At 50.5% G+C, this 25,105-nt stretch overlaps 9 protein-coding genes across 9 annotated transcripts; 5 read left to right on the plus strand and 4 right to left on the minus strand.

Annotated features, from left to right (window-relative positions):
- Positions 1–5,006: 5,006 nt before the first annotated feature.
- On the plus strand, positions 5,007–6,662 carry MYCFIDRAFT_131200 (uncharacterized protein; the record flags this gene model as incomplete). The annotated part of the gene is made up of 2 exons (XM_007925309.1): positions 5,007–6,086; positions 6,366–6,662. The coding sequence occupies 2 exons, from the start codon at positions 5,007–5,009 to the stop codon at positions 6,660–6,662; spliced, it is 1,377 nt and encodes a 458-aa protein (XP_007923500.1).
- A 1,770-nt stretch (positions 6,663–8,432) lies between these two features.
- MYCFIDRAFT_171916 (uncharacterized protein) lies at positions 8,433–9,860 on the minus strand (the record flags this gene model as incomplete). The annotated part of the gene is made up of 11 exons (XM_007925310.1): positions 8,433–8,480; positions 8,512–8,520; positions 8,575–8,684; positions 8,716–8,795; positions 8,854–8,904; positions 8,932–9,001; positions 9,041–9,073; positions 9,100–9,192; positions 9,238–9,552; positions 9,588–9,644; positions 9,668–9,860. 11 exons carry the CDS (start codon positions 9,858–9,860, stop codon positions 8,433–8,435), a joined length of 1,059 nt encoding a protein of 352 aa, XP_007923501.1.
- A 45-nt stretch (positions 9,861–9,905) lies between these two features.
- MYCFIDRAFT_194257 (uncharacterized protein) lies at positions 9,906–13,087 on the plus strand (the record flags this gene model as incomplete). The annotated part of the gene is made up of 5 exons (XM_007925311.1): positions 9,906–9,929; positions 10,315–10,446; positions 10,581–10,761; positions 10,905–12,436; positions 12,563–13,087. 5 exons carry the CDS (start codon positions 9,906–9,908, stop codon positions 13,085–13,087), a joined length of 2,394 nt encoding a protein of 797 aa, XP_007923502.1.
- A 451-nt stretch (positions 13,088–13,538) lies between these two features.
- Positions 13,539–14,704, minus strand: MYCFIDRAFT_171918 (uncharacterized protein; the record flags this gene model as incomplete). The annotated part of the gene is made up of 7 exons (XM_007925312.1): positions 13,539–13,605; positions 13,640–13,822; positions 13,851–13,902; positions 13,934–13,954; positions 13,979–14,252; positions 14,314–14,327; positions 14,362–14,704. The coding sequence occupies 7 exons, from the start codon at positions 14,702–14,704 to the stop codon at positions 13,539–13,541; spliced, it is 954 nt and encodes a 317-aa protein (XP_007923503.1).
- A 112-nt stretch (positions 14,705–14,816) lies between these two features.
- MYCFIDRAFT_39335 (uncharacterized protein) lies at positions 14,817–16,417 on the plus strand (the record flags this gene model as incomplete). Its single annotated transcript, XM_007924197.1, has 3 exons — positions 14,817–15,626; positions 15,686–16,121; positions 16,182–16,417. 3 exons carry the CDS (start codon positions 14,817–14,819, stop codon positions 16,415–16,417), a joined length of 1,482 nt encoding a protein of 493 aa, XP_007922388.1.
- Positions 16,418–16,920: 503 nt separating this feature from the next.
- MYCFIDRAFT_119135 (uncharacterized protein) lies at positions 16,921–18,211 on the minus strand (the record flags this gene model as incomplete). The annotated part of the gene is made up of 2 exons (XM_007925313.2): positions 16,921–17,985; positions 18,038–18,211. Coding segments are annotated over 2 exons (1,239 nt in total), but the record flags the coding sequence as incomplete, so codon positions are not given.
- Positions 18,212–18,708: 497 nt separating this feature from the next.
- Positions 18,709–20,052, plus strand: MYCFIDRAFT_59325 (uncharacterized protein). Its single transcript, XM_007924434.1, has 4 exons — positions 18,709–19,225; positions 19,282–19,439; positions 19,520–19,684; positions 19,756–20,052. The coding sequence occupies exons 1-4, from the start codon at positions 18,797–18,799 to the stop codon at positions 19,793–19,795; spliced, it is 792 nt and encodes a 263-aa protein (XP_007922625.1). The 5' UTR covers positions 18,709–18,796; the 3' UTR covers positions 19,796–20,052.
- Positions 20,053–20,396: 344 nt separating this feature from the next.
- MYCFIDRAFT_202389 (uncharacterized protein) lies at positions 20,397–21,966 on the plus strand (the record flags this gene model as incomplete). Its single annotated transcript, XM_007925314.1, has 3 exons — positions 20,397–20,939; positions 21,012–21,522; positions 21,587–21,966. 3 exons carry the CDS (start codon positions 20,397–20,399, stop codon positions 21,850–21,852), a joined length of 1,320 nt encoding a protein of 439 aa, XP_007923505.1. The 3' UTR covers positions 21,853–21,966.
- Positions 21,967–22,053: 87 nt separating this feature from the next.
- MYCFIDRAFT_4449 (uncharacterized protein) lies at positions 22,054–23,244 on the minus strand (the record flags this gene model as incomplete). The annotated part of the gene is made up of 4 exons (XM_007924106.1): positions 22,054–22,438; positions 22,508–22,759; positions 22,799–23,109; positions 23,155–23,244. Coding segments are annotated over 4 exons (1,038 nt in total), but the record flags the coding sequence as incomplete, so codon positions are not given.
- Between the last annotated feature and the right edge of the window lie 1,861 nt (positions 23,245–25,105).

The following is a 25,105-nucleotide window of genomic DNA, read 5'->3' on the forward strand; positions in this document are numbered from 1 at the left end:
ACATCGCACTATTAGAGCGAAATATGCCTATAGCTAAGACTAAAGCATCGGCTATTAACAGCCTTCTATCTATAGACTAATAGTTAAACAGAGAGGCAGAATGCTACCCTATAGCAGTACCTACGCAGTTATATTAACGAGAATCCTAAGGATTGGGTCAATCTCCTATAGCCTACAGAATTCGTGTATAACAACAGTATACACTTATTAACTAAGGTTTTACTATATATAGCTATAATAGGTCAAAACGCCGCGTTACTACAAGATCTATTTACCTCGCTCGAGGCCGAGCGCAAGGAAAGGGAAGCGCGTCAAGTACTAGAGACACTAGCGGCAATAGAACGTGTCTAGAAGATGCGAGAAATCTATGCTAAGATAGCCGAGAAGTTAACAAAGGCTTAAGAGTACTAAAAGACCTACTACGACAAGCACTATACGCCGATAACCTTTAAACAAGGCGATATAGTTATACTAAGCACTAAGAACCTCCGTATCCGCAAGCACCTATTACCTAACGGTAAAACAAGGCCTAAGCTCGTACTAAGATACATTAGCCTATTCCGCATTCGAGAAGTTAAGGGCTCCTCCGTATAGGCCTATTAGTTGTAGCTCCTACCTTATTACACTATCTATAACACCTTCTATGTATCCCTCCTTAAGCCGTACTACCTACGCGAAGGGGATGAAGCCCCTACAGAACACGAAGACATACTAGCGGATAGTAAGGAGCTATAGTCTATAGAACGTATCCTGTAGCATCGCACTAGGTAAGGCAAGAAGGAGTACCTGCTAAGATAGCAAGGCTATTTACCTAAATAGGACTCGTAGGAAGCTGAAGACTCTTTTAAAGACATAACTAAGTTGTTAGATAAGTATTAGACTAGCGTAAAGAACAAGAAGAAGGCTAAGGGCCTATAATGTTACTAGAAAGGCCTAGGAACAATGCTACCCCCGGGGTGCTATTAAGCTAACTAATTAGAGACAAGCAAGTGTTAGTAATAAAGGACAATAAGACTATACTAGGCGCGCTACGACGCGTTAATTAATTAATCGTATACTCTTTTAAGGACTCTACCTCTTTACTAACGCGCCCTGTAGGTCCCCCTCTTGTTCCTTTATTCTATCGGGGCCTTAAGACCTAGGCGATCGGTAAGGACGGCGCGGCCGGCGCGGCTATGTTAGTAACGGTGTTGCCGAGTTGTTATTAGTTAAAGAAGGAAATTAGAAGAAGGTAAAGTTAGCGCTAAGGCGACTAGCGCTGCTATTATTAACATTACTTGCTATTGTCGCTGCGCCTACGGACATAACCTTACCTATACTACGAGCCTAAGGCACCTTTAATCAAAACTTTGATTAAAAGCTTTAAGCCTATTAAAGGTTTAATTAAAAAACTTTAAGGCTAAGTCAAAACTTTAACTAAGTCAAAAGATTAAGCGACTAATAGACTAACTAAGGGCAAAACTATAGAGCTAAGCTAGCTAGGGTCGATCTTGCGGACAATAGGTTACTCCTCGATCTATCTAACCCTTTAAGCGAGGCGAACCTCTACTACTACACTTATAATAGCCTTTACTTATAGAAACCAGACGAGCTGTGTTTTTTAAGAAGATAAGATAAGATTGACACTTAAAGGCTGCTAAACCTAGCTAATTAGGGCTAGCGAAACTACGAATAATAAGAACAATAACCCTCGGAAACGGACAAACCCTCGGAAGCGGACATTGCTAGGTCTTTTAAGAGTAGACGCAAAGAACTCGATACGACATTACTTAGAACGGAGGCAGTGCTGCAATACCTCGTACGTCTACCTATTATAGCAGGGAAGACGCGCTCGTATTATAATTAGTCGAAGGCCTTTAATTCTTGTAGATATATATCACTTTATAGTTTATTATATATAGAGATAGCGCAGTTAGAGTTGTACATTGTATTGTTAGAGGTAAGGTTTAATATAGTTACATAATTAGGTAGTTAAGTGTTTAATTTAGCGCGGGCTAAGCAGCTTATTAGACCTACTAAGTTAGCAGCAATAGAGGTTAAGACTAGGACAAAGACCGGCTACGAGGGCGCGGCCTTTAGAAGGGAAGCGTATGTTAGGGCTAAAGAGGCTACACGTAATTGGCATATAACTAGGCCGAGTAAAGCTAGGGTCTTAATGCCTTAGGCAGGGCTTAGCGCTTAGCGTTAGGCTAACTCTCCTACCTTCCTCCCTCTCCTCCTAGCTCCTTATCGAATACTACTTGTACCTACTACTACCCTATCTACCTACTAACATACCCTTCTTATAGCTAGTTAGCTATGCTAAGGACTTAGTAGACTTAGGGAAATATATAATTTATCTTCCTAACTAGTATAAGGTTATTCCGTCGAAGGATGTCTAGTTTATTAAGATAGCTAGCGAGCTATTACTTCTAGAGGGCATAGACCTATACGCTAATCCTAATAACCTAGCTAAGAACGAGTTTGTTATACTTGAGTCTATTATACCGGCTCTATTTAATTCTATAAGCAACGAGGTACCGTCGCTATAGGAAGCCGCTAGTATAGTCTAGTAGCTTCTAGCCTAGCAAGAAGAGCCTCTAGACGAACCTCCTTAGGATATAGAGGTAACTAATAAGGTCGCTAGTCCGTTGCTACTCGACGATAACCTACTAGCTATTTAACCGCCTTTAAGTAATAAAGATAGCTCTTAGTTAGCTAAGGAAGAACTAGCGTACGATCCTTACGCTAAGAAGGGCGAGCTAGGCTAGTTACCTAAGTTTAAGCGACCTGCTAAGGCTATTAGTAATCGTTCTACGCGCAAGATACGAAGTAATAAGAGCACTCGTAAGCTATTACGTAGCTATATAGCCGATTGTAGTATTAAGCGGTCGACTCGACGTATAATAGCTAATATGCCGATAGCCTATATAAAGGGCTTTATAGCTTCCTGTTACGTTGCTAAATAGTCTAATAAGCCTAAAGAGACTATTCCTATTCCGAAGAGCTATAAGGAGGCGACTTAGTCGCTATACTAGCTATAATAGAAGGAGGCCTATAAAGCTAAATACAAGTTACTAATCGACAACTATATATAGGTGCATATATCTCGGTTAGAGGTACTAGAAGGTCGTAAGGTTGTTCGTAGCCGATAGGTGTTTACTATTAAGCGTAACGCTAATAGCAAGGTAAGCCGGTTTAAGGCTCGTTAGGTCGTCCGTAGCTTTATATAGGTTAAAGGACAGGATTATAACGAGACCTATGCGGCTATTGCTAAGCCTTGTACGCTTCGAGCCTTGTTTAGTCTAATTGTATACTATAACCTAGAGGCTAAGCAGTACGACATTCTAACTGCCTTCCTTAACGCGCTTATCGGGGATAAGCATAAGATCTACGTCGAGCAGCTATATAGCTTTAAAGACCGTAGCGGCAAGGGCATGGTTTGCCTATTGCTAAAGGCACTATATAGTCTAAAGCAGTTACTAATACTATAGTATAAAGAGCTTTGGAAGTACTTAAAGAGCCTAGACTTTATTCTAATAATGTCCGACGTCTGTGTCTTTAAATACGTTGTTAGCGGCTCTATTATCGTTATCTACGTCGACGATATAATTATTATCGCCTATAGCCTATTAGTACTAGAGGCTGTTACTTAGTTGCTAAAGGACCGTTTTAATATACGAGAACTAGGCGACCTGTACTACTATCTCGGTATGCGGATCGTCCGTAACCGCGGTTAGCGTACTATTTACGTTGTTTAAGATGCCTATTTAAATAGGCTTAGTAAGAAATATAGTATACGTAGCCGTATCGGTCTAGCTACTCTAATAGCGCCTCGCTATATTAAGACGTCTATTTAACGCGTACCTAAGGGCTATATAGCTAGTGCCGCCTTTAAGACTTAGTATTAAGAAGGTGTTAGTAAGGCACTATAGCTAGCTATAATTATACGACCTAATGCTTACTATACTATAGGCCTATTATTACGATTTATCTCTAACCCTACTAAAGAGCATTATACCGCGCTCCTTTAGCTAGTTAAGTACCTAGTTAGTACCCTTAGTCGTAGCATACGCTTCTAAGGCATATAGAACGATAAGCTCAATTTTGCTAGATACTATAATGCCTTATAGGCCGATAACCTAGTTACTCGCCGTTCTATAAGTAGCTTCTACTTTACTATTATAGGCGGACCTCTGTTATATAAGTCCGGCCGCTAGACGCTTGTTATACTGTCGTTAACTAAAGCTAAGTATGTCTAACTTACTATAGGGGCTAAGGAAGCAGTTACCTTAGCTCGTTTATTAAAGGAAATTAGCTATAAGGGCTATATTCTTCTAGTTACGCTCTACGAGGACAATTAGTCCGCTATTGCTATTACTAAGTCGACTAGCATTAATAGCCGCATAAAGTATATAGATACTCGTATCTACTATATTCGAGAGAAGATTGCTAATAGTACTATTATCGTCTAATAGGTTAGTATATATAATTAGATAGCCGATAGCTTTACTAAGCCGCTTAATAAGGTTAAGCACGGCCGCTTTGTTAAACAACTGAACCTAGTAGATTGCAAGGCCGCTATTGAGAATGCTATAAAGCTAGCTATTAAGTACTAAAGGGACCTTATTTGCTTTATATAGATATAAGAATAGTCTAGCTTATTTACCTGTTTTGTTTAATTACCTAATACCCTCCTATTTGCTTTGCTAACTAAATAGCTAATGTGTTTGTTTCATTCTATAGCGATATGCACGTGCTAAGGGGGTGACTTAGAGTGTATGTCCAGGTGTCAGGGTCCATCACGTACCTAATGCCTGAGGCTGCAACTGCTGCACTTCATCTTCGGACTTCTAGATAGATTAGTCCTTCTTCCGAATACATCAGTTACATCAAGTAGATGAGCTTCAAAAGTTCGTTAGCGCGAGAAAATCAGAAACCCACATCAAGTCTCGTCAGCAGTCTCGGCGGAACAAATTTGAAGGACGCTGGCGTTAGAAGCGATATCTGCCAAGAGATACGGCAGCATGTCTCAGGCGCGAAGGAAGAGACCGTCGTGTTCTCACGACAACTGTGGATCGAGACGGTTTCATGTTGGCGATGATGGCTTCACGTATTGCGACCAAGGTCACCAGCAATCCGAAGCTGGCCTCCTCGTCTCTGCAGACACTGGAGAACTAGTGCTCACCGGACGAACGGCGAGAAGGAAATTGGACTCCGATGCAGAATCAACGACGACGAAAGTTACTGGATTTTCTGGGCCTAAAGCGTTCGAACACTACCTACTTTGCGTGCAGCTGGTGCTGAGGAAGCAGCTTCGGTGGCTAATTGACGTACAAAAGCTACCCGAGGAGCTCGAGGGCCTGGTAAAAGACTTATGGGCACTGCGGCTGCAGAAGTTGCAGAACAAGGTCTCCTATGATAGTGATGCAGAGACCGATGCGCAATCATCTCGGATCTTCAGCTCGCAGTCTGAAGGCGATTCTGGCACGGACACCGAGAACACCATCACGCGTCGCGACCGGACACGCCAGAAGGGACCAGGCCCAAATATGCTGGAGCTTCTGGGTCTCCTTCATATTGGTATCATGCTGCTCAAGATACCAATCACGGCGGCTGACATGCTCACATGGTGTAACGAAGGGGCTCTGCTTTTCTATCGGGCAGTGAAGGAGGTGCCGATGTCCATGCGTGATCGTTTACCTGGTCATTACCAAGACTTGCTCGAGCAGCAGAGCCTCATTGAGCCAGAGAAGCTTCATCGCAAAGTACTTGAACTGTTGACAAATTTGAACTCGGACTTTGGTATGGAGGCGCCGACTCTGAATGAGCCACTCGTACTTTATCGCTGGGTAAAGCAGTTGGCCCTGCCTCTTGAGATATATGTTACCACACAGCGCCTGGCTCGCTTACTCGAAGTCGACTTCGCTTACAATGTCGTTGCCAAGGCACGGGCGAACATGAGTATGCGGTTCCCCGAGATTCGATTGATGTCGTTGATCGTCATAGCGACAAAGCTGCTATTTCCCTTCGACGATAAGAAACGATATCCGAAAAACACAGAAGACCTTGCGGCGATGAGGCTGGACTGGGGTGTTTGGTGCAAAGTCCTGGCTCAACAGCATGGCCATGACCAGGACAAGGACCAAAACCGTGGTGGCCCTGATCAGCTAACGTTTCGAGATGCGTTTAGCATGAACGAAGCAGATAGTCTGGGCCTCGCCGATGAGCGCCTTGACCAATACCTGGATTGGTACGAGAGCAATATTGCTTCTGAAGAGGTCCGCGAACGCGGTCGGGCTGGACGAGAGGCGGATTTCAGACGGACACTGTTCGCGATGTTTCCCACTACATCGAACAAGCAGAAGAGCGAAGCACGTGCACAGACCGAGATTAGCAAAGCTGGAAAGACTTCGGCGGAAAAGATTGTCCAGGTTCAAGCAGCTCTTCGAGCCAGGCGTATTGTACCAGAAACCGAGCCCGACGATATCCCACGTGTTGGGACCTTGTATACCCAGTACACAACAGTGGAGGACCTCGGTGGTGCCACGAGAGAGTTTTACGAAGGAGCGGCGCAATTGGCGGGATTCTCACTGCGCGGAATTGTGAGAGCGGTCTGTATGATGGAGCACAAGTTATTCAAGCTCGAGCGGGCTTGGACGAAGAACGATCGTAAAGACTAGACAACGTTAGCGTCCTGGCACCACAGACGTTCTGTGGTAGATTCTAGACCTAGCCGCTCCCACTGACAGCTGTCGAGATGTTGTTTCTCCAGGTTTCAAGCGCTCCACTTTTGTCTCGAGGAACTGCTTTGGCTCCCAAAGTTTCCAAACAGCTTCAATCTGTTCTGTCTCCTCTTGCTCGACGCCCAGCCGCACTTGATAATCTTCTTGCCACCGTTCCTGCCACGTCTCTTCGCAGCGGTACGCGGCGCATGTTGACTGGTGAAGTTCCCCAATGTCATTGACCGCTCGTACATCTCTTTCCCGTTCAGCAACGACAGCCCCGCCAAACCAGCATCGCAATTGAATGAGGCCGGAAAAGCAGTGCGCGCGCATGGGCTCGGGCGGGCCCGAAGTCGCTGCGCGCTTTGCACCTGGCTTCAAATGCTTCGGTGCGAAGGACCACATGGTTGTGCCGTTGGTAGCATCGTCTAAGATGGTGAGTGAGCAGCTGGTGCGATCTTCGTCTCCTCAACCGCTTCTGCGGCAGCTGCGCAGCCATGCTCTTGACTTCGCAGGCAGCGGATGCGGTGTGTGGATCATCGAGGCACGTTGAGTGAGGCACTCTCCCATCTGCCGCTGAGCGTCGCTGCGGAGCGGACTGCACCGCACGCTGCATGCGGTGGACCGCCGAGCCGTGCGGTTCCAGAAAAGAATGGCCTGTTCGCATCTCGTGATTATTAGCGATCGCGCCACCATGCCGCAATTTGGCCAGCGGACTTGAGATCCATGGCGGACGGTCAGCGTGAGCTGCAGCAGGCGTACAGTATCGCGCCGGCAGATATTGTTATGAAGGCCACGGCACGAACATGTTCCTAGCATCCAGAGTCATGCCGGCATGCGTTGGCGCAAACCACAGGACTGTGCCATCGTCTCTCCGCCACATCGTAATCCCACCACAATGTGCAAACCTGGCAAGCGGTCGATCGCATTCGCGTGCCGAGAACTCGCCACGATCAGTTGCCTCGATTGGCCCTTGACGAGGGAGCAAGGCCCTGGGCATGGCAAACAAGGAAGGTCCTAGGCAGACGTGGCAGACGTGGGTGTAAACAACCAGCGGGATAGAGGCCGGCGACGTTCTCTCGGAAGCCACCTGTCCAGTCACAGTGGGAGACAGGTGCCAGCCGTGATAGTGCCTGAAGATCGCGCGCGATTTGAGCGAAGTGCGTGCGAATTAATGCGCCCAAAGCAGACAAGGCGTCGCCTTTATTAGGGGCGGCGGCGCTCAAAGTGGACACGATATATTTAGTGTTCTGCGCCACGGGGAAAGGCTATTCTATGCGATGCGATGCGATGCGATGCGATCCAAACCTCACGCCTGGCTTCGGCTTGGCCTTGTGCAACGACCTCCTACTGTACTTTCGAGTCGGCCGACCTCCTGTGCCATATGCATCTGCAGCGACCAGGCGGCAACGAGCCTACAGTAGGCGTCTTGCTAGTTGACACTCGATGCATCGAGCGGTGCGCGCAGGAACATCGGACGATGCGTGCAGGCAAGGGAGTCGTGAAGGGCTCCTTGGGGCCTTGTGTGCCCAACGACACTGGACGGATCCCCTCTTGTGCAGCTGACAGGAAGCCACCCGAGAAAGGCCGATGCCTCGCCATTCCACACGCCCGCAAAGGACACTGCAGGCGAGGATGGGCGCGCGACCGTTGACGTTGAGCCGCGCGCAATAATAATGCCCGTCGAAGCAGTGCAATACCCATAATACCGTACCGCACTGCACTCTGTCACGCACTCCACGCCACCCATAGCAGTGCTGATAAACTTTTAAGCTTCTTCGCGCGTTGCGCATTGAGCAAGGGTCACATCTTTAGGCTGCTCGGTGATTGTCCTAAAGATAGCCCGTTACTGACCTACCGGCGAGGCCACCATGCTGCCCTTGATCACCCTCCAGTCTGGGTTACTGTTCCCCAAGGGCTTCACACGATGCAATCTGGCGGTGCCATGGGAGCTTCGGGCTGGCATCACGGCCCAGTCAGCTGCGCGAAGTGCTCTTTTCTCGCTATACACGGCCCTCTCGAGGCTTGCCTCTGCTTCCTTGAACCATCTTTGCTTCTAGTCTGGGCAGATGCTGATCGCCGCCCGAGTCGCTCGTTTGGACATTGCTGTTTTCTAGCTGTAGTATTTGATCCTCCTAACCGCTACTACTTTCCCTTCCCCAGGCATACTGGCATGGCCGCTGACGAAACGAAACGCCTGCTTTCCGGACACTAACGACCCCGACACACTACTGACACCACTGCTCCCACCTGACGGAAGCCCTCGCCGGCCTTGACCACCGCTGCTGCTGCTGCTCCTTTCCGGATCACCACACCGTACTGTACCTTACGCAAACGCACGCACTCTCGCCCGCTTGGATCCGTCTCTGCTCAGACACCCTGAAACATCCTCCACGATTTTGACTCACATACACCGACACGGCGGTTGTCATTCCTAAGCCCAGCTCCACCGACCTGGATGACGCCCCCACAGAGCTAACGCCAAGGCCTTCCGATCAGCAAAGGACAGATACCCGTCGCGCCTCCTTGACACAAGCCGCATCTTGTGCCCACCGAGCCGCGTTACAGTCGACTGGTAACGGCCTGTGGTACTCCGCAAAGAGATCGACCGCCCGAGTGAAGTTTGGTAGCTTGTGCGGCAGCTCCCAGGCCCGACTTTCACGCGACAAGCTTTCTGTAATCAGGTGACCTTGACCAACTTTCGACAGGCAATCTGCAGACATTCCTGGCGCATCCATTGATCGAACATCCTTCGCTTCTGCCGCGACGCCGCTGCGCTGGCAACCAACCAGTCTCCACTGCTTGGGCCCAAGATCGCCACAAAGAGCCGAAGCGGCTGCTGCCGCTGCTCATCTATTGCAAGGTGAGGCTCTCTCTTCCCACCTTTCCTCGCACCTTGCGTGATTCGTTTGCCCTCCTCTGGTCTGTCAGGTCTTATCTCTAAACCACAGGCCATTCCGCACGTCGCGGCATGAACTCCTGGTCCTTCCCCAACTTCTGAGTCGAATCTGGGCCATCACCATTGCTACCTGATGCGCCGGAACACCTCGCTGGTCGATGGACGCGAAGGCAGAGATCAACCTGGACCATCATCATATCTGACAGCAACTGCAGCCACGATCCCCACAGCCTGCGGCGCGCGAGGCGCTTCGTCATCAGTTTCCTTTGTTCAATTCGGTATGAGCGATAATTGCAATCTCCATGACGGACATCAAATCTTGGCTGGTGCGTCGGAGGCTAATATCGGAGCAGGTATCTGAGCAGCGTCAGAGCAAAGACACAGACGCTACAGCGCTGTTGCTTTGATACCGCGCCTGCAATCCGCTTCGGGAACGTACAGTAGCGGAACGCCAGCTCCTTGGTTCGGACGTCGGAAAGAACCCTGCAATCTCCTGCGAACGACTGCAAGAACACCAAGATTGCCTGTTCGCCAATTGGGTGTCATTCTTTGAGACGGTCGACGTCGTCCGCAGGACGGTAATCGCCTTCTGACACTCACGTCAAAGAACGAGAGCGCTATTTTCTGCATGTCTTGAGCGGATAGCGACATTTGCACTCGCCCCACCAGTTCATTCAGCCCATTGGGCCCAGCCCAAAGGCATTGGTGTAGGAAGAGTACGCTCGCAGCATTTATCCAGTGTCGTACAAGTTGCAGCAGACTGCCCTCTACTACACGTTCTGCATTCTGTTCAACGTGATCACTCGCCAAGCTGGAACTCATCGCAGACGTATGCGTCACCAGGTGCGTCCTCACTGCCCACTCCCGACATGACAACTTGATTCTCCCGGATCGATCGCACTCATTCGTCGCATTCTTACATTGTTGCCTTTTGCAAAGGCACGGCACAGCCACGATCGCTGACTAACTGTCACTAGAGTGAACAGCGAAGAGATAGCAAGACCTTCTTGGTGGTTGATGAAGATTGCGGCATCCCAACGTCTCTCGTCGAAACTTATCGGAGCAGTAACGACAGTGGGCCATTGGCCCAGCCCGATCCCCGGAGTTACTTGCTGTCGATGTCGGAGTACGACAAAGCGCAGAATTACGAAGTGTATGGTGAGTGCATTTTAAGTTGTTGAGAACAGGCGGGATCCTTCGATGCCTTGGGGCCGAAGAGGCAGGTGCCTTGCGGAGCGGGATGACCACGGCAGGAACCTTCTGTCTCGTGGACATGCTAGCTTGAACATGTGAAAGGGCAGCATGGCAGATGACTGATGTGACGCACACCACAGACTACCAAACAGCCACACGACCTGAGCAGGGCCAGCATGCCTACAGCGGCTTCGCACACCCTACCTACGCGACCGACTATGTAGCGACTCAGGCGCAGGTACCATCTGGCCTTCCCCAATCATCCTCCACGGTCAGTTTGGGCGCCGCTGCTCAACCGTACGGCACGCATGATCCAACCTATTATGGTCAGCAGGCTGCGCAGTACCCTGCATATCTCGAGCCTCCTCGCCCAGTCCCTCAGATCGTCAATGTTTCTCCCAGAGCAGGCCCAACCGGTACTCAAGTCACTGTCTATTTCCAGAGTCCCTACGATTTCGATGCACCACAAGTCACACCAGTCATCATGTTCGGCTCAAAAAGATGCGAAAGCATCTTGACGAAGACTCCCAACACTGGCTTCTACGAATACACGCTCACAACTACTGCGCCTTCGCCTGCATCGACACACTCGCCAACAGCCCAAGTACCGCTGCACCTCATTCTCGACGATACAAATGTTGCTTGGGAAGGATCTCCGTCGTTGGACGTTGGACTGTTTGCCTACCAAGATCAGCCCACATATTACCACCTCGACTCGCCGCAAATGCCAGCTCAACCGCAACTCCAGGCGCCGCGCAAGCGCAAACTGTCGCCAGAGTCGTCGCCTCGCCGTTCCCCTGCCAAGAAGATCTCGATGCACAATATAGCTCAACACCAGTCTCCAGTCGCCGCATTTCGACGTCCGAGTGTGCCAGATATCTACCAGAATCGTCAGTTCAGCCAGATGTCCGACTATTCATCATATGGCCAGATCGCGTCCCAACATTACCATAGACAGCAAGCCACACCATCGATGCAGACATCGCAGAGTCCTTCTTGGTCGTACGCGCATGGACTGCAGACAACACGCAGTCCTTCAGCTGCTGCACTGTCGACTGGAAGTAAGAGCTCACAGCTTCTTCCGTCGCCTGCTGCAGGTCATGCACCGCCACTCATACGAACATCGACTTTGCAGGGCTCACCAACGACTCCTGGAGCGCATATTCCCGCGACTGCCATGGCAAGCGCCTTCAACCCGTATGCGATGTACCCTTCGAACGCCAAAGCGATGCTGAAGATTGAGGGTGATCTCAATTTGATGTCAGACAAATGGACGGCAGCGGAATGGGAGGCCAGACGACGTTTGGTGCAGTTCCGTCGCAGCCAGTCCGGAAGCATCATCTCCGCCACATTTGAGCCTGTCACACTCGAAGACCGCCTTCCGAACAGCATTTGCGTGAGCTGCATATGGTGGGAAGAGAAGCAGGAATGCTATGTGACCTCGGTGGACACCATCTCCCTTCTGGAATCCCTGGTTGCAGTGCGCTTCACAGTGGAAGAGAAGAACCGGATTCGTCGCAACCTCGAGGGCTTTCGACCGGCAACAGTATCGAAAACCAAGGCGGACAGTGAAGAATTCTTTAAACTGATCATGGGCTTCCCCAACCCCAAACCGAGGAACATCGAGAAAGACGTGAAAGTGTTCCCGTGGCGCATCTTGGCGACGGCTTTGAAGAAGATCATTGGCAAATATGCAAGTCATCCCTGCATGCATATGCATTCTGCACTCTCCTCCATATCGATACACAGCTAACATGCTTCGCAGTCCGCAAGCTATTCGTCCACTGCCGGCGCATTACACCCAGGCGCGTCGGGATACGCTGCAGCGAGGCCATCTGACGCTGGGATCGATCAGCGCGCAGCGGCTTCGCCACGCTCCGCGTCAAGCTCCGCGGCATCACACAGTCACGTCTACGCGCCGCCGCCACCAATGCCAAATCCATATTCGCCTCACGCGGCGATGCAATCTGGTCTCGGCATCGGATCGTCAGCAGCCTACTCGGATCCTCGCCTCGCTGTTCCCACATCGGCTGGTGCACAAACAACGTCCTGGCACCAGCCATCTGCGCACTATTCCACCGAGCTTTCGGGAACGAGGCCAGACTGGTCGTTTGGTGTTGGGCAATATCTCAGTGCGTCGCCCGCGACGGGTCTCCCAGGAACGGCGCAGTCGTATGCGTATCAACAACGAATCCCTTCGTTGACAGGACCCGCGGCCATGCCTGCCGAAGCCAGATTCGTGCCCTTGCACGATTACGAGAGCCATAGTCAGCCGACTTCAACGTCGTAGACTGATGGTGTGCGGTTGCGTTTGAGCCGCACGTTCGGAGCTCGATCATTGGTCATGCGGCACTGCGTCCTGCCTGCCCAAGCTCCTGCAAAGCTGAGGCGCGCTAGCCACATTCGAGCTGCACAGTGCCTTGCACCACACCATCACCCACAATCTGCTCTGTTTCAAGGCCCACCACTCCCTTTGTTTGCGCTGCAGATGATCAGCCTGGCCACAGGGTCTCGACAACATGTCCGACTGGTCCAGGTCATCTGAGCCGCATTTCTAATACGGGCCACTATCACTTTCCTTCGGAGGACGTCAGCATCGCGACGGCGTTTTATCGCAAACCAGCGTTCAAGCATCGATACCCACTTACACCACCAATAGACACACAACCTTCACGGGACAACCGGCGCACGGCGCACGCATGATACCCATTTGCTTTCTTTGAAATTCGAAACACATCATCTCATAGCGCGCAGAAGAATTGGCGTTGGACAAGGAGGACAGTAGCATTGTATGATAACGACAGCATACTTATTCACAGGCGCACATTAATCATCGCTTCACTTTGCTTGGCTTCGCTTCGCTTCGGTTGACGCTTGGCCCTTGGTAGCATTTGAGACGTTCCGCAGGAGTAATCGCGGTCGTGGTCGTGGTCGGCGATGGCTGACGGACGTATGATACCCACAAACACACAAAAAGATGGACATATTTGCTGCGTTTACAAGTCTCTGTGCTGGTGCCTGGTACCTGGTGCCTGCTCTTCTGTCTCACTTACCAAAAATTCCATTCCAAACTGACACCATCAACAGCCCGACCAGGAAAAAGCACTTCCATGCCAACTCTATCTTTTTATGAAACCTAATCTTGTGATGTCGCCGTCTCAGTCAGCCGGAAGCCTGCAACCATGTGATGAACAAAGCAAAAATTCTCTTTTTTTCTTTCGTTCCTGCCTTAGGCCATCAACAGGTACCGTAGCCAGGGATTCCTTCTTCGCGCGGAACCAAGCAAAATCAAGCTCAGCTGCTCCACGGGGTTGAGATTGGAGGAGTGGAGGACTCCGGATTATGTAAGTATTTTTCCAGCGAAGCGGAAGGCACCAAGCTCCTCGAGTTGTGGAAGGTGTCTGGAGCGAGTGCGAAATAACAATCAGACTCGGCTCGGAATGCAAAAAGGCTCCCTACCAAAATGGCAAAATCTAGTCCGGCCTCTGATTATTAGAAATCAAAAAGAAAGATCACGTGATTTATACTCACTCAGCGAAAAGTGCCACAGAGCTCAGCCAGCACAAGCAAGCTTGCTGGCTCTGAGAATATCCTTGTTCCCCAATAATAAATGCTGGAATGAAGTCCACCGACTCTCAAACTCTGTCGCTCCTTCGGGGGTCGGAAGTCTCGTCATGCCGATGTTGTGGCGAGCAAGCAAGCATGACGGTGATATTTCTCCGCTGCCGGCTATCAATAATGAGGGGAGGAGGAAGAACCTGAACAATACAGTAGTAACTTGTAAGTAGAGATTTGGCGGACCCTGGCTTCTTTTAGCGGCTCCGCTGGAGCCGGTTCGAGGCATCCACGGAGCTTCTGAAAGGAGACGGGCGAGGATGAGATCCTTCGCAGTCTGACCCTTCAACATGGATGTTAGCCGAGCAGAGAGAAAGCAGTCCGAAAACGATGGTAAGCAAAAAGGTAGGTTCCTCTTGGTTGTTTCTTGTCTCTCACTCTTGTTTCTTTTCAAGCTTTGCATCATGGCGTCTCCAGAGGATAGGAAAGCTTCCACAGCATCGGAACAGATTGAAGAGAAGGATACATTATCTGCCGGACTCTCATACACATTGGACCCAGCAACGGATCGCCGCCTCACACGCAAACTCGACTTGCACATTCTTCCTTGGATCTTCGTCCTCTGGCTGCTGGCGTTTATCGACAGATCCAACATCGGCAACGCCAAGCTCGATGGCCTCGTGAAGGATCTGAAGCTAACTGGAGACAAGTACAATGTGTGCTTGGCAGTCTTCTACATCCTTTATGTCCTCCTTGACGTTCCGTCCAACTGGCTTCTCCGATATGTCGGCGGAGGCAGATATCTGCCGTTGCTCGCCATGGCTTGGGGCATAGTTGGGACATGTATGGGAACTGTCAAAACCTACGGCGGTCTGATAGCCTGTCGTCTCTTCCTTGGAGCATGCGAAGGAGGCATGTTCGGCGGCATCATCCTTTACCTGTCCATGTTCTATCGTCGACATGATCTGATGTTCAGGTTGGGTATCTTCTACTGTGCGGCGCCGCTCTCGGGCGCCTTTGGAGGCCTACTGGCAACTGGCCTTGCTGAGATCAATTATGGTTCTTATCGAAGCTGGCCATGGATCTTCTTTGTGGAAGGCTCAGTCACTGTTGTCGTCGCAATGGTTGCCTTTTTCTTTCTCCCCAGTACCCCCGGCACAGCTCGATTCCTGTCCGAAGAAGAGCAATGGCAAGCAGCTCAAAGGCTGCGAGTGGATCTCCACGGCGCGGCTGCAGTTGAGAGACCAGACGAGGACCGTTTCAATTGGAGAGAAGTAAACATTTCACCTCGCAAGACTTCAAGCTTTGCTCACCACTGACACTTATTTTCAAGGTCCGCTTCGCTCTCCTTAACGTCAATACCATTGTGATGTCGCTGAACTTCTTCTTCATATTGATTCCGATCTACAGTTACTCGCTGTTTTTGCCTACAATCATCAAAGGCATGGGCTACAGTAGGGTCACGGCGCAGCTCTTCACGGTGCCACCAAATTTCCTGGCTTTCCTGAGCGTGCTTGCCTTCGCATGGACTTCAGATCGCATCAAGATGCGTGGACCACTGATCGCCATTGCACTGAGTCTCGCATCAGTTGGCTACATCATGCAACTGGCCAGTGATCGGAACAGTGTGCAGTATGCAGGGACCTTCTTCATAGCTCTTGGATCATTTCCGTGTAGTCCGTTAGTGCTGGCTTGGTTGTCCAACAACTTAATGCCGCACACAACGAAAGCCACTGGCCTTGGATTTCAAGTGGCAATTGGCAACTGTGGTAAGCATTGGTCGATCGTCACCCCGTGATTGTCCCAACGACTGACCAGCATGTTGTTAGGTGCCTTTGTCGCCACATTTACGTACTTGGCTGAAGATGCTCCCGACTATGTCACGGGCCACGCAATATGTCTCGCCAGCATCGGAATAAGCCTCCTGCTGACGCTCAGCAACATGGCGTACATCCGGTGGGAGAACGGACAGAGACAAAGCGGGAGGAGGGAGTATCGACTGCAAGAGGTGGAAGACGAGTCGCAGTTGGGCTACCGTCATCCCGAGTTCAGGTATACTAGTTAGGAGCAGGCGCAAACTCAAGCCTCGTCACCGGCTCGATGGTTGCAACTCGTGCAAGACACGCTTTTACATGTGGCTCTCGTTTCATCTCATGCAGTGCTTGCACGTGATTCCACCAGCAGCCACGACTCAAGCCTTGCAGGACAGGAGCGCCATCGGAGAATACTGGCGCATGGATCAAGACGGCATCGGGAACAGCAGATCCAAGCGTCAACGGCTGCAATCTTGGGGCGGCTCCTGACGAAATTCCCGTTCCCGACCGTGAAGCGCAACGGTCGTTCATCTTCAACGGTCGCTAGATCCACGTTCCTGACTAGTAATTGCATTTCCCACTTCCGGCCTGATCGGTTCAAATTACGAGCAGCAAATTGGTCGTCGCCTGCTGTCGTTGCTGAACAACTGTTGCAATCTGATTCCAGCCATGGATGGTTCTTTTACGCTTGAAAGTGTCAGCTTCTCGCCTATCACTCGCCATATTGCACAAGACTGCTTTCGCACGTACATGCTCAAAACGTATCGTCTTCCAGAACCTGCTTGATTATGCTTGGAGACGGTATTTCGAACTCATAATCGTCGTCCTCAATATCATCCGTGGCATCTGCTCCAGCAGTCAAAAGGAGATCGTCAACAATCTTCCGAGATGCTTCTCGAGCTGGCGTCTGCATCAGTCTCGATTGCGGTACATGGAACTGCATGGTTTTGGGAGGTGAGAGGTCGGCCAGGTCGTCGTCGTCGTCACTATCATCGAATATGTGACTCGCTCTTGTTCGATCCCGTGTTGCCGTGTACGCTTTGTCTTGTGCCGAGAAAAGCTGCTTTCCAGTCGATGTGGTTGGAGGAGGTGGTCCAGTCTTCTTATTGGCTGGCGTCAGAACAGACAGTCCTGGTGTCCTTGGTGCACCTTTAGCCGGCGAGAAGAGATCGCTCCGAAGTTGAGGTGCCGAAATGTCAGGAGAAGACTGAGGAGAGTCGTCCCAAGGTGATTGCTTTGTCGCGGTTGCTGGGGTGGCTTTGGCAGCGGGTATTGCTCTCTGTCGACGCTGTGTCATGGGAGTGGCCTGGATACGGTAATTCTTATCGAGAACACGATGCATCAGAGGATCGTTGTTCTCCCGCGGTTGGAAAGCCGAAGGCTGGAAGGCTGACTCTGGCTGGAACGGAGACGAATCCATGCTTCCAGTCGCTTGCATCCGGGGCGTGCTTGGCTCTTCCGAAGAAGGCTCGATGGCGAGAGGATTGTGTCCAGTGTACTTCCTGGGTGATGGCGATCGATGTGAGGATGCAGTCCTATTCCTCTGAGAACGACCCGTGCCATTGGCCTTTCTAGATGAAGACGGGGTCAGCTTTGGAGTGCTCTGCACACCTGTGACCTGTGTGGGCGATTCTATGCTGAATGACTCCTCTTCGTTGTGCCGCTGGGCTCGGCCGGTGACAGTATTGTCTTCATCGTCATGACCGGTGGGCGTTTGGAAGGATTGGGTAGCATCTGTGTGCGTGACTTCCTCTGCTCCATCCTCCTCATAGCCAGATAGGGAGACATTGGCGGATGCTTCGAAGAATTGCTTCCAAAACTGGGCAACCATCAGCGTGAGCCACGCGACATCTTTCTCAAGTATGGCTGACCTTTGAACCTTCCCAAACCTCACTGCTGTGCTGGGCATATTCCTCGACGGTGGGTATGATGCTGGTGGTGACGATGCGATGCGCCTTGCTGAAGTTGCTATCAATCTCTTGCAGCGTGAGGGTGATCTGCTGCTCCAGCTTCTCCAACTCTTCCGTCAGCGTCAGGCCGCGCTGGGCCAAGGATCTCGACATAATGTTGCGTGTGTGGTCGTCGTTCCCGGCGATGTCATTGTGGACGCTCAGGAACACGCGCAACGAGCACGCGACGAGGAAACATTGACTGCCCCGCTGCTGACATGCACCCACCAATCGCCAGACCTGCCCTGCCGGCGGGAATCTCGGGATACACCAGTCGACTTCGAGCTTCCCTGCTGCATCACCACTCGAGTCGAGCTCGGCTCCTGCATGAGCTCGACTTCCCTCCTCCTCCTCTGCGCTTCGAACGGCCACCACGGTAGCACGTAGCATGTCGCTCGGTCTTGCGGAAGATTACCGAACGAGCCTTCACAATGCCTCCAGGCGCCAGCTAGCTCCTCCGCCATGAGGAGTGCATCGCTCCGCGTGAGGAGAACCCAAGATTTGGCTGTCGTCACGGCGGCGCTTCGATCAGATCTTCATGCAGCTGTATAAAGAAGGGGACGTCCTTCTCCAGAGAGCGTGCGTGCTGCATTTCTCACTGCATACTTGTCCAACCTCTGGAGTTCTTCGGCACTTCAACTTTTCTCTACCGACTTCCTTGCAGCAACCTTACACTTCATTATGGGAAGAGTAGCAATCGTCACAGGTTCCAGTCGCGGCATTGGCAGGGCAATTGCCATTCGAATCGCACAAGACGGATACGATGTCTGCATCAACGACATTCCTGCCAACAGCGCCGGCTGTGACCAAGTTGTCAAAGAGATAGAAGCTCTAGGACGGAAGGCCATTGCAGTGACTGCCGATGTAACGAAACTAAGTGAGGTCGAGCAAATGTGTGCGACCACAGCAGAAAAGCTAGGCCCATTGAACACTATGATTGCAAACGCCGGAATTGCCCAGGTGAAACCATTGCTTGAGCTTACAGAGCAGGACTTTGAAACAATCTTTCGAGTGAACGTTTTTGGAGTACAGAACTGCTATCAGGCTGCCGCAAAGCAGATGATCAAGCAAGGAAATTTGACAGCGGACAGCCCGGGAAGACTCATTGGAGTATGTCAACTACAGACTTGTCCATCCAGTAGATCACGAATTGACACATTGGGCAGGCTGCTTCCATCGTTGCATTCAAGCCTTTTGCACTGCTGTCTCACTACAGCGCAACCAAATGGGCCGTTCGAGGTCTCACTCAAGCATATGCCATGGAGATGGCTGAACACCATATCACTGTGAACGCCTACGCTCCTGGTATTGTAGGCACTGCTATGTGAGTAAACCCATCTCAACCCCCTCCCTTGCAGGTAGCTCGTCTGAAGCATTGCTGACCTTTGCACTCCTTACTTTTAGGTGGGACCTCATAGACGAGAAGCTGGGCGAGAAAACTGGCGCCAAGAAGGGTGATACCATCAAGAAGTACTCAGAGTCGATTGCGCTTAAGAGAACTAGTGTACCCGAGGACGTCGCCAAACTCGTGAGCTTTTTGGCGAGCAGTGATGCGGATTATGTGACAGGGTAAGTTGATCCACAGCGCAACTCATTCTGCCCGAGACATGTGCTGACGTGTGATATCTTTGGTCATGTAGGCAGACTCAGCTGGTGGATGGAGGAATCATCTTCACGTAACTCAGCACCATACATTAGCCTCTTCTGCATGAGTAAAAGCTGCGAGGACTCGTCGGTGCCCATCAACTTATTTCGATCAGCAATGAGAGCTTTTCGATAACAACAGTGACAAGTGCATGGCGGCGCTCCCATTATCAGAAGTGCTTAGAAGCCCATGTTAGAGGATTATGTTCTCGCAGTTTGATGGATTGGCATTGGCATGAACCACTTTGAGCTTCCCAACCACGCTTAATAATAACGTTAGGCTTTCTGCTACGCCCAGCCATCCGCGGACTCTTGTGGCCGTCTTTCACGTGCGTCATCGTCCGCATCGTTCGGCAGCTCTACAGTACTAGTCGTCTTAGTAGTCTCTGCTTATGTACAAAAGGACTTGACATGTGTAAGTAACGAGCTATTTCTCCTCCAAAGTACTCGTTTCCTCGCCACCATGCCTCCCCAAAGGCCGGACCAAGACCTGGAGCGCCGAGGATCGACAAACGAGACGGAGCCGCTGCTGCAGAACGTGGCAGCAGACACAGGCTCAGAAGTCGACGAGCTCGAACTTCTCGAATTCGAAGAAAACGATGTAGAAAACCCACGAAATTGGAGCCGGACGAGAAAGATGTTGAACGTGGCCACCATCGCTTCTATGGCCATCCTATCACCTTTGGCCAGTTCCATGTTCACTCCAGGGATCGATCAAATCGCCCAAGCACTCAATACCACTGCAAACCTTGTCATTGGATGTACGACTGGCTTTGTTGTCATGCTTGGAATCGGTCCCCTGCTCCTCGCGCCGCTCAGTGAGACGTTTGGGAGAAGACCTATGTATCTCGTGGGCTTTGGAGTGTTTACATTGTTGCAGATACCTTCGGGATTGGCCCCGAATATAGCCACGCTGATCGCTATGAGGACGATATCCGGCTTCTTCGGCTCCGTTTCTATTGCCAATGGAGGAGGCTCTCTCGCGGATATGTTCGAACCTGGTGAGCGGGCAGGGATTTTTGGATGGTATTTACTTGGACCATTGATGGGCCCGACTTTGGGGCCGCTCTTTGGAGGGCTCATTGTGCAAAGACTTGGGTGGCGATGGATCTTCTTGATCTTGACGATTGTGTGCGCGCTGAATACGACTTCAGCATTCTTCCTCCTGAAGGAGACATATGTGAGATGCAATCGTTATTGAAAGTTGGTTTGGTGCCTTCTGCTGACGTTTCATGCCCTATTGCTTTGCTAGGCACCAGTCATCCTTGCCAAACGAAAAGCACGGCTCGAACGTGAACACAACACACCTGGAAAATATCGCTTCGAGGGAGAAGACTATCGTCCGCTTGTCGTCAAGCTGCGTCACTCCCTGAAAAGACCTCTACGCATCCTGATCCAACCCATCGTGATGACTATGAGCGTCTATCAAGCCATCCTCTTCGCAACAACATATTCGCTATACACAAACTTCCAGCCCATCTACCACGGCGAATACGGCTTCAACACTGAACAAGTCGGACTAATGTATCTCGGTCCTGGTCTTGGCTTCCTGGCTTGCGTGTGGTTTATAGTCCCCAGAATCGATACGGTTTACAATCGACTGGCATCACAAAATCATGGAAAAGGTCGTCCAGAATTTCGATTGCCGTTGGCGAACATTGGTTCCGTGTTCATTCCTGTCTCGCTTTTCTGGTTTGCTTGGAGCGTGGAAAACCACACACCTTGGATTGTCTCGATCATCGCCAGTTTCTTCTATGGCGTAGGTGAGTGAACAACTTGTTTGCCTAGACAATTGCTCGACGTGGTGCTGACTCGATCAATCACTAGGTCAAATCATCATCCTCAACTCCACGACGAATTACTACATTGATTCCTTTGAGCGGTACGCGGCTTCAGCAATCGCAGCCGGTGCTGTGTTCAGAGCAGTAGTGGGTGGCATCGTTCCACTTTTCGCGCCAATGCTATTCGAAAATGTGGGATACGGATGGGGTATATCAGTATTCGGATTCCTGGCGTTGGCTATCGCTCCAGCACCACTGATCTTCCTCATCTATGGCGCGAAAGTGCGCGAGAGGTATTGGGTGGACATCTGAGCATCTTGCATTTGTGAAAGCATGACGCACGGCACCTTTTCTTCCAAGCAATTTCAGCCCGGCATAAAAGAATAGCATGTCATTGCATGATCCAAAATCAAAGCTATCCTGAAGATATGCGGAGAACCTGCGACCAAGGGCTTCTCAGGGTATAATCGTGGTGATCGTAAGGTATCATGATACGTTTGCGGCGGCCTTTGCCTTGCGTTTGGCCAACAAGCTTTTCAGCGCGCCCAACCAACGTGCCAGGCTGTCCTCGTCCACGGCACAGAAGCGATAATTTCGTTCCTCGCTGATGATCTGCATGCACGACGTCTTGCTTTTCGAGACTGCATCAATCTCCACAGCATCTATAATGCTTGCGAAGGGTAATATGAGGAGTGCTGTGTACTCTTCTTCGTTTTTGTACATGGCTAGTGCTTTGGGTCGCAGGACCATCCAGACCTTCTTCCATTGCCGCACGCCAGACTTGGATTTGAGGAGATATATCCACCCATGATGTATTACGCGCTCGTCGTCGGTGGGATAGGTTGCCCTTTTATTCTCATCAGTGCCCAGTGCTAGCCCAGACATTTGCGAGGGATTCCTAGCTCCCATGGAAGGTCTGGCGGGTGTATTGTGCCCATAGACAGAGTTCGAAGCAGGCTGCTGTGACGCTGAACTCGTGGACGGCCGTCCTTCAGTATGGGCAAGAGAAAGGGCAGACATTCGTGCAGCAGCACCGAAGCCCGAATCCGAGAAATCAGAATATGATCCATGATCTGCGCCAGAGTAATCTACGTGTGAAGATTTACGATTGCCAAAGCCGACACTCGTCCGTTCCCGCCTTTTAGGAAGAGGTTGGCTGCGTCCGAAGGCTTCAGCATCCGACGAACTATAACCTGCTGTGCGATCATCGGCCGATGGGCTTATGTTCGTAGGTACGCTCCTCTCAAAGCCCTGGTACACGGCATTCGCACTACCTGAGCCGGCCAGAGACATTTCCTCTTCTCGCTCTTCCATACGCGCTTCCTGCCGTATCAACTCGACCCATTCTTGCGCCGCTGTGTCGGATGAGGCCTCGAGATGGAAGTTGCGGGAGGGCGAGAAGAGGGCGAAAATGGGCTTCTCTTTTCGTTTCGGATCCTTTTGGCGAGCGACGGCCGTGAGTTCGGACAGATTGACCTGATGCTTGAGCTTGGTTTCCTCTCGGTCTTTGTAGATGGACAGGAGATTGGGTCGCAGGACGAGGAACACTGGCTTCCACGTCTGCGGATGCTATCAGGGATGATACCGCGCGCAATGTCTCGGATATCGACGCACCTTCGTCTTTCTGGTCCGCTTTAACACTTCGCCGGTCTTTATGATGCGGTCATATTCGTAGCTGCCCTGCAGGGTCACTGGCGAGAATGTGTGCCCGCTCACGTTCTTGGGTTGCGACGCTGGCGGTGGTATTGCAAGACCTGGAGTGGCCATATTCACATGGCCGTGTGCGGCGCGCGGAGTGTGCAGAAAGAGTGGTAGAAGTACAGTATGGCGCGGCGCGTGGTGGGGAGGGAGCGATGGTCAGGAGATTGAGTTCGCTGCCGGGCCCAGCCTTGGGCCTGTCCACGCGACGCGACGCGACGCCTACTCCTGCGCATCCGCACAAAGGCGAGGCGAGTGTGGTTGGCAGACTCGAGCCTCGAGGGCGGGGTCGGGGTCGGGGTCGGGGTCGGGGTCGGGTGGCCAGGCGGTGCTATGGACAGCGTGCAGTGGTGGGGCGCGCGTGGCTGGCTGGTTGGCGGTGCTGGTGCTGGTGTGTTATGAAGTTGAGATTGATGATGATTATGTAGAGGAGGAAGGCTAATTACAAAGGTAGGCCGTCGCCCCATTAGTTAGCCAGCCCCTGGACCGTTACTTCCTTGTTCCGTAATAGTCTGCCCTAAACAAAAGAAAAGGTACGCCCTCGTGCCGTTGCTCTAACTCTCTCGTTACCTAGATACTAATTATCTAGTAGGCTGTCTACTGCTTAGGCTAGTCTCGTTGCCTAGATACTAATTATCTAGTAGGCCGTCTACTACTTAGGCATAATTCTATTCTTATTTCTACTCGTATCTACTTAAAGGTATACTAGTACCTTAGCCTTCCTTTCCGCAAATTCCGCTTATTTCTTATTAGCTTTAGCTTCTATAGCTACCTTCTCGCGTTCTAACTAGGCCTAGACTTACGCTCGTCGCGTTTCTTTCTTAGCTACTATCTATTAGTTAGTATATCGTTCTATAGACAGGTCGGTTATATCGGTCTATACTTCTATATAGCAGTAGAGTACCTATCCTTAGTTGCTTCTAAATTCGGCGCTAAGGTCGTCCGTAAGCTAGGTAGCCTTAGTCGTTACTACTAACAAACCTCCCTCTCTAGACTTCTATTTAGGCGCGTTTATATTACCCCTATTATTAGTAGTAGCCCTTACGTAGCTATTGTCTCTATTTTCGAGTACCTCGAAGTTAGCTAATAATACTCTAGGGTCTATAAGGTCCGCGGAGTGTTCGTCGTTAGCAACTATTTGCCTTACCTTATACTATCGCCTAACAAATGCAACTCGTATAGCCTTAGGGTCGTAACGTACTATAAACTGTCGCTAGATAAGTTTCTATAATAGCTAGTTATACTCGGACTATAGCTTCTTCGTTAAGTTCTTAACCTTCTTAGGTACTCGCTCGGTACCGTTATTAGCTATATTTCTCTATGTAACTAGGTCGATATTAAGTATCTCGTTCGGCGCTAGGTAGAGTATATTAACCTCGATATCTCGTATTATATCTCTCTACTCTCTAAGTATCTTATTACGTTTGTTCTTTTTCTTAGGTAATAGTTTAGCTAGCTCCGCCCTCGAAGTCCGATCCTTAGTAGGCTAAGCCGTTAGGGCTCTAGCTAGGGCTCTCTTCTTATCCGACGACGTCGTCTCTATTATAGGCGATTCCTTTAGAGTAATAGGTATCGCCTTCTTAGCCTTCTTCGTTAGCCGAGGAGTTAGAGTTACCTCGTTTTCGTCGATAAGTCGGCTTTTACTCTTATTCTTTCTTTTCTTAGTACTAGATTTCGATAGCGTCTCCTCGTTAGCGTTAAATAGTGTAAACGATAGATAGGCGTTAACTAGCGTAAACGATAGAACTAGTACCTTATTCTATAAGATAGGTTCCGGATTAGAGATAGTCTCGTTATTTCCCTCGTTTTTTAGAATAGGCTTGTTAGCCGGCTCGTTATCTAGGATAGGCTCTATTAACACTGCTAC

The sequence above is a fragment of the Pseudocercospora fijiensis genome (assembly GCF_000340215.1).
Source record: "Pseudocercospora fijiensis CIRAD86 unplaced genomic scaffold MYCFIscaffold_2, whole genome shotgun sequence".
NCBI classification, from domain to species: domain Eukaryota; kingdom Fungi; phylum Ascomycota; class Dothideomycetes; order Mycosphaerellales; family Mycosphaerellaceae; genus Pseudocercospora; species Pseudocercospora fijiensis.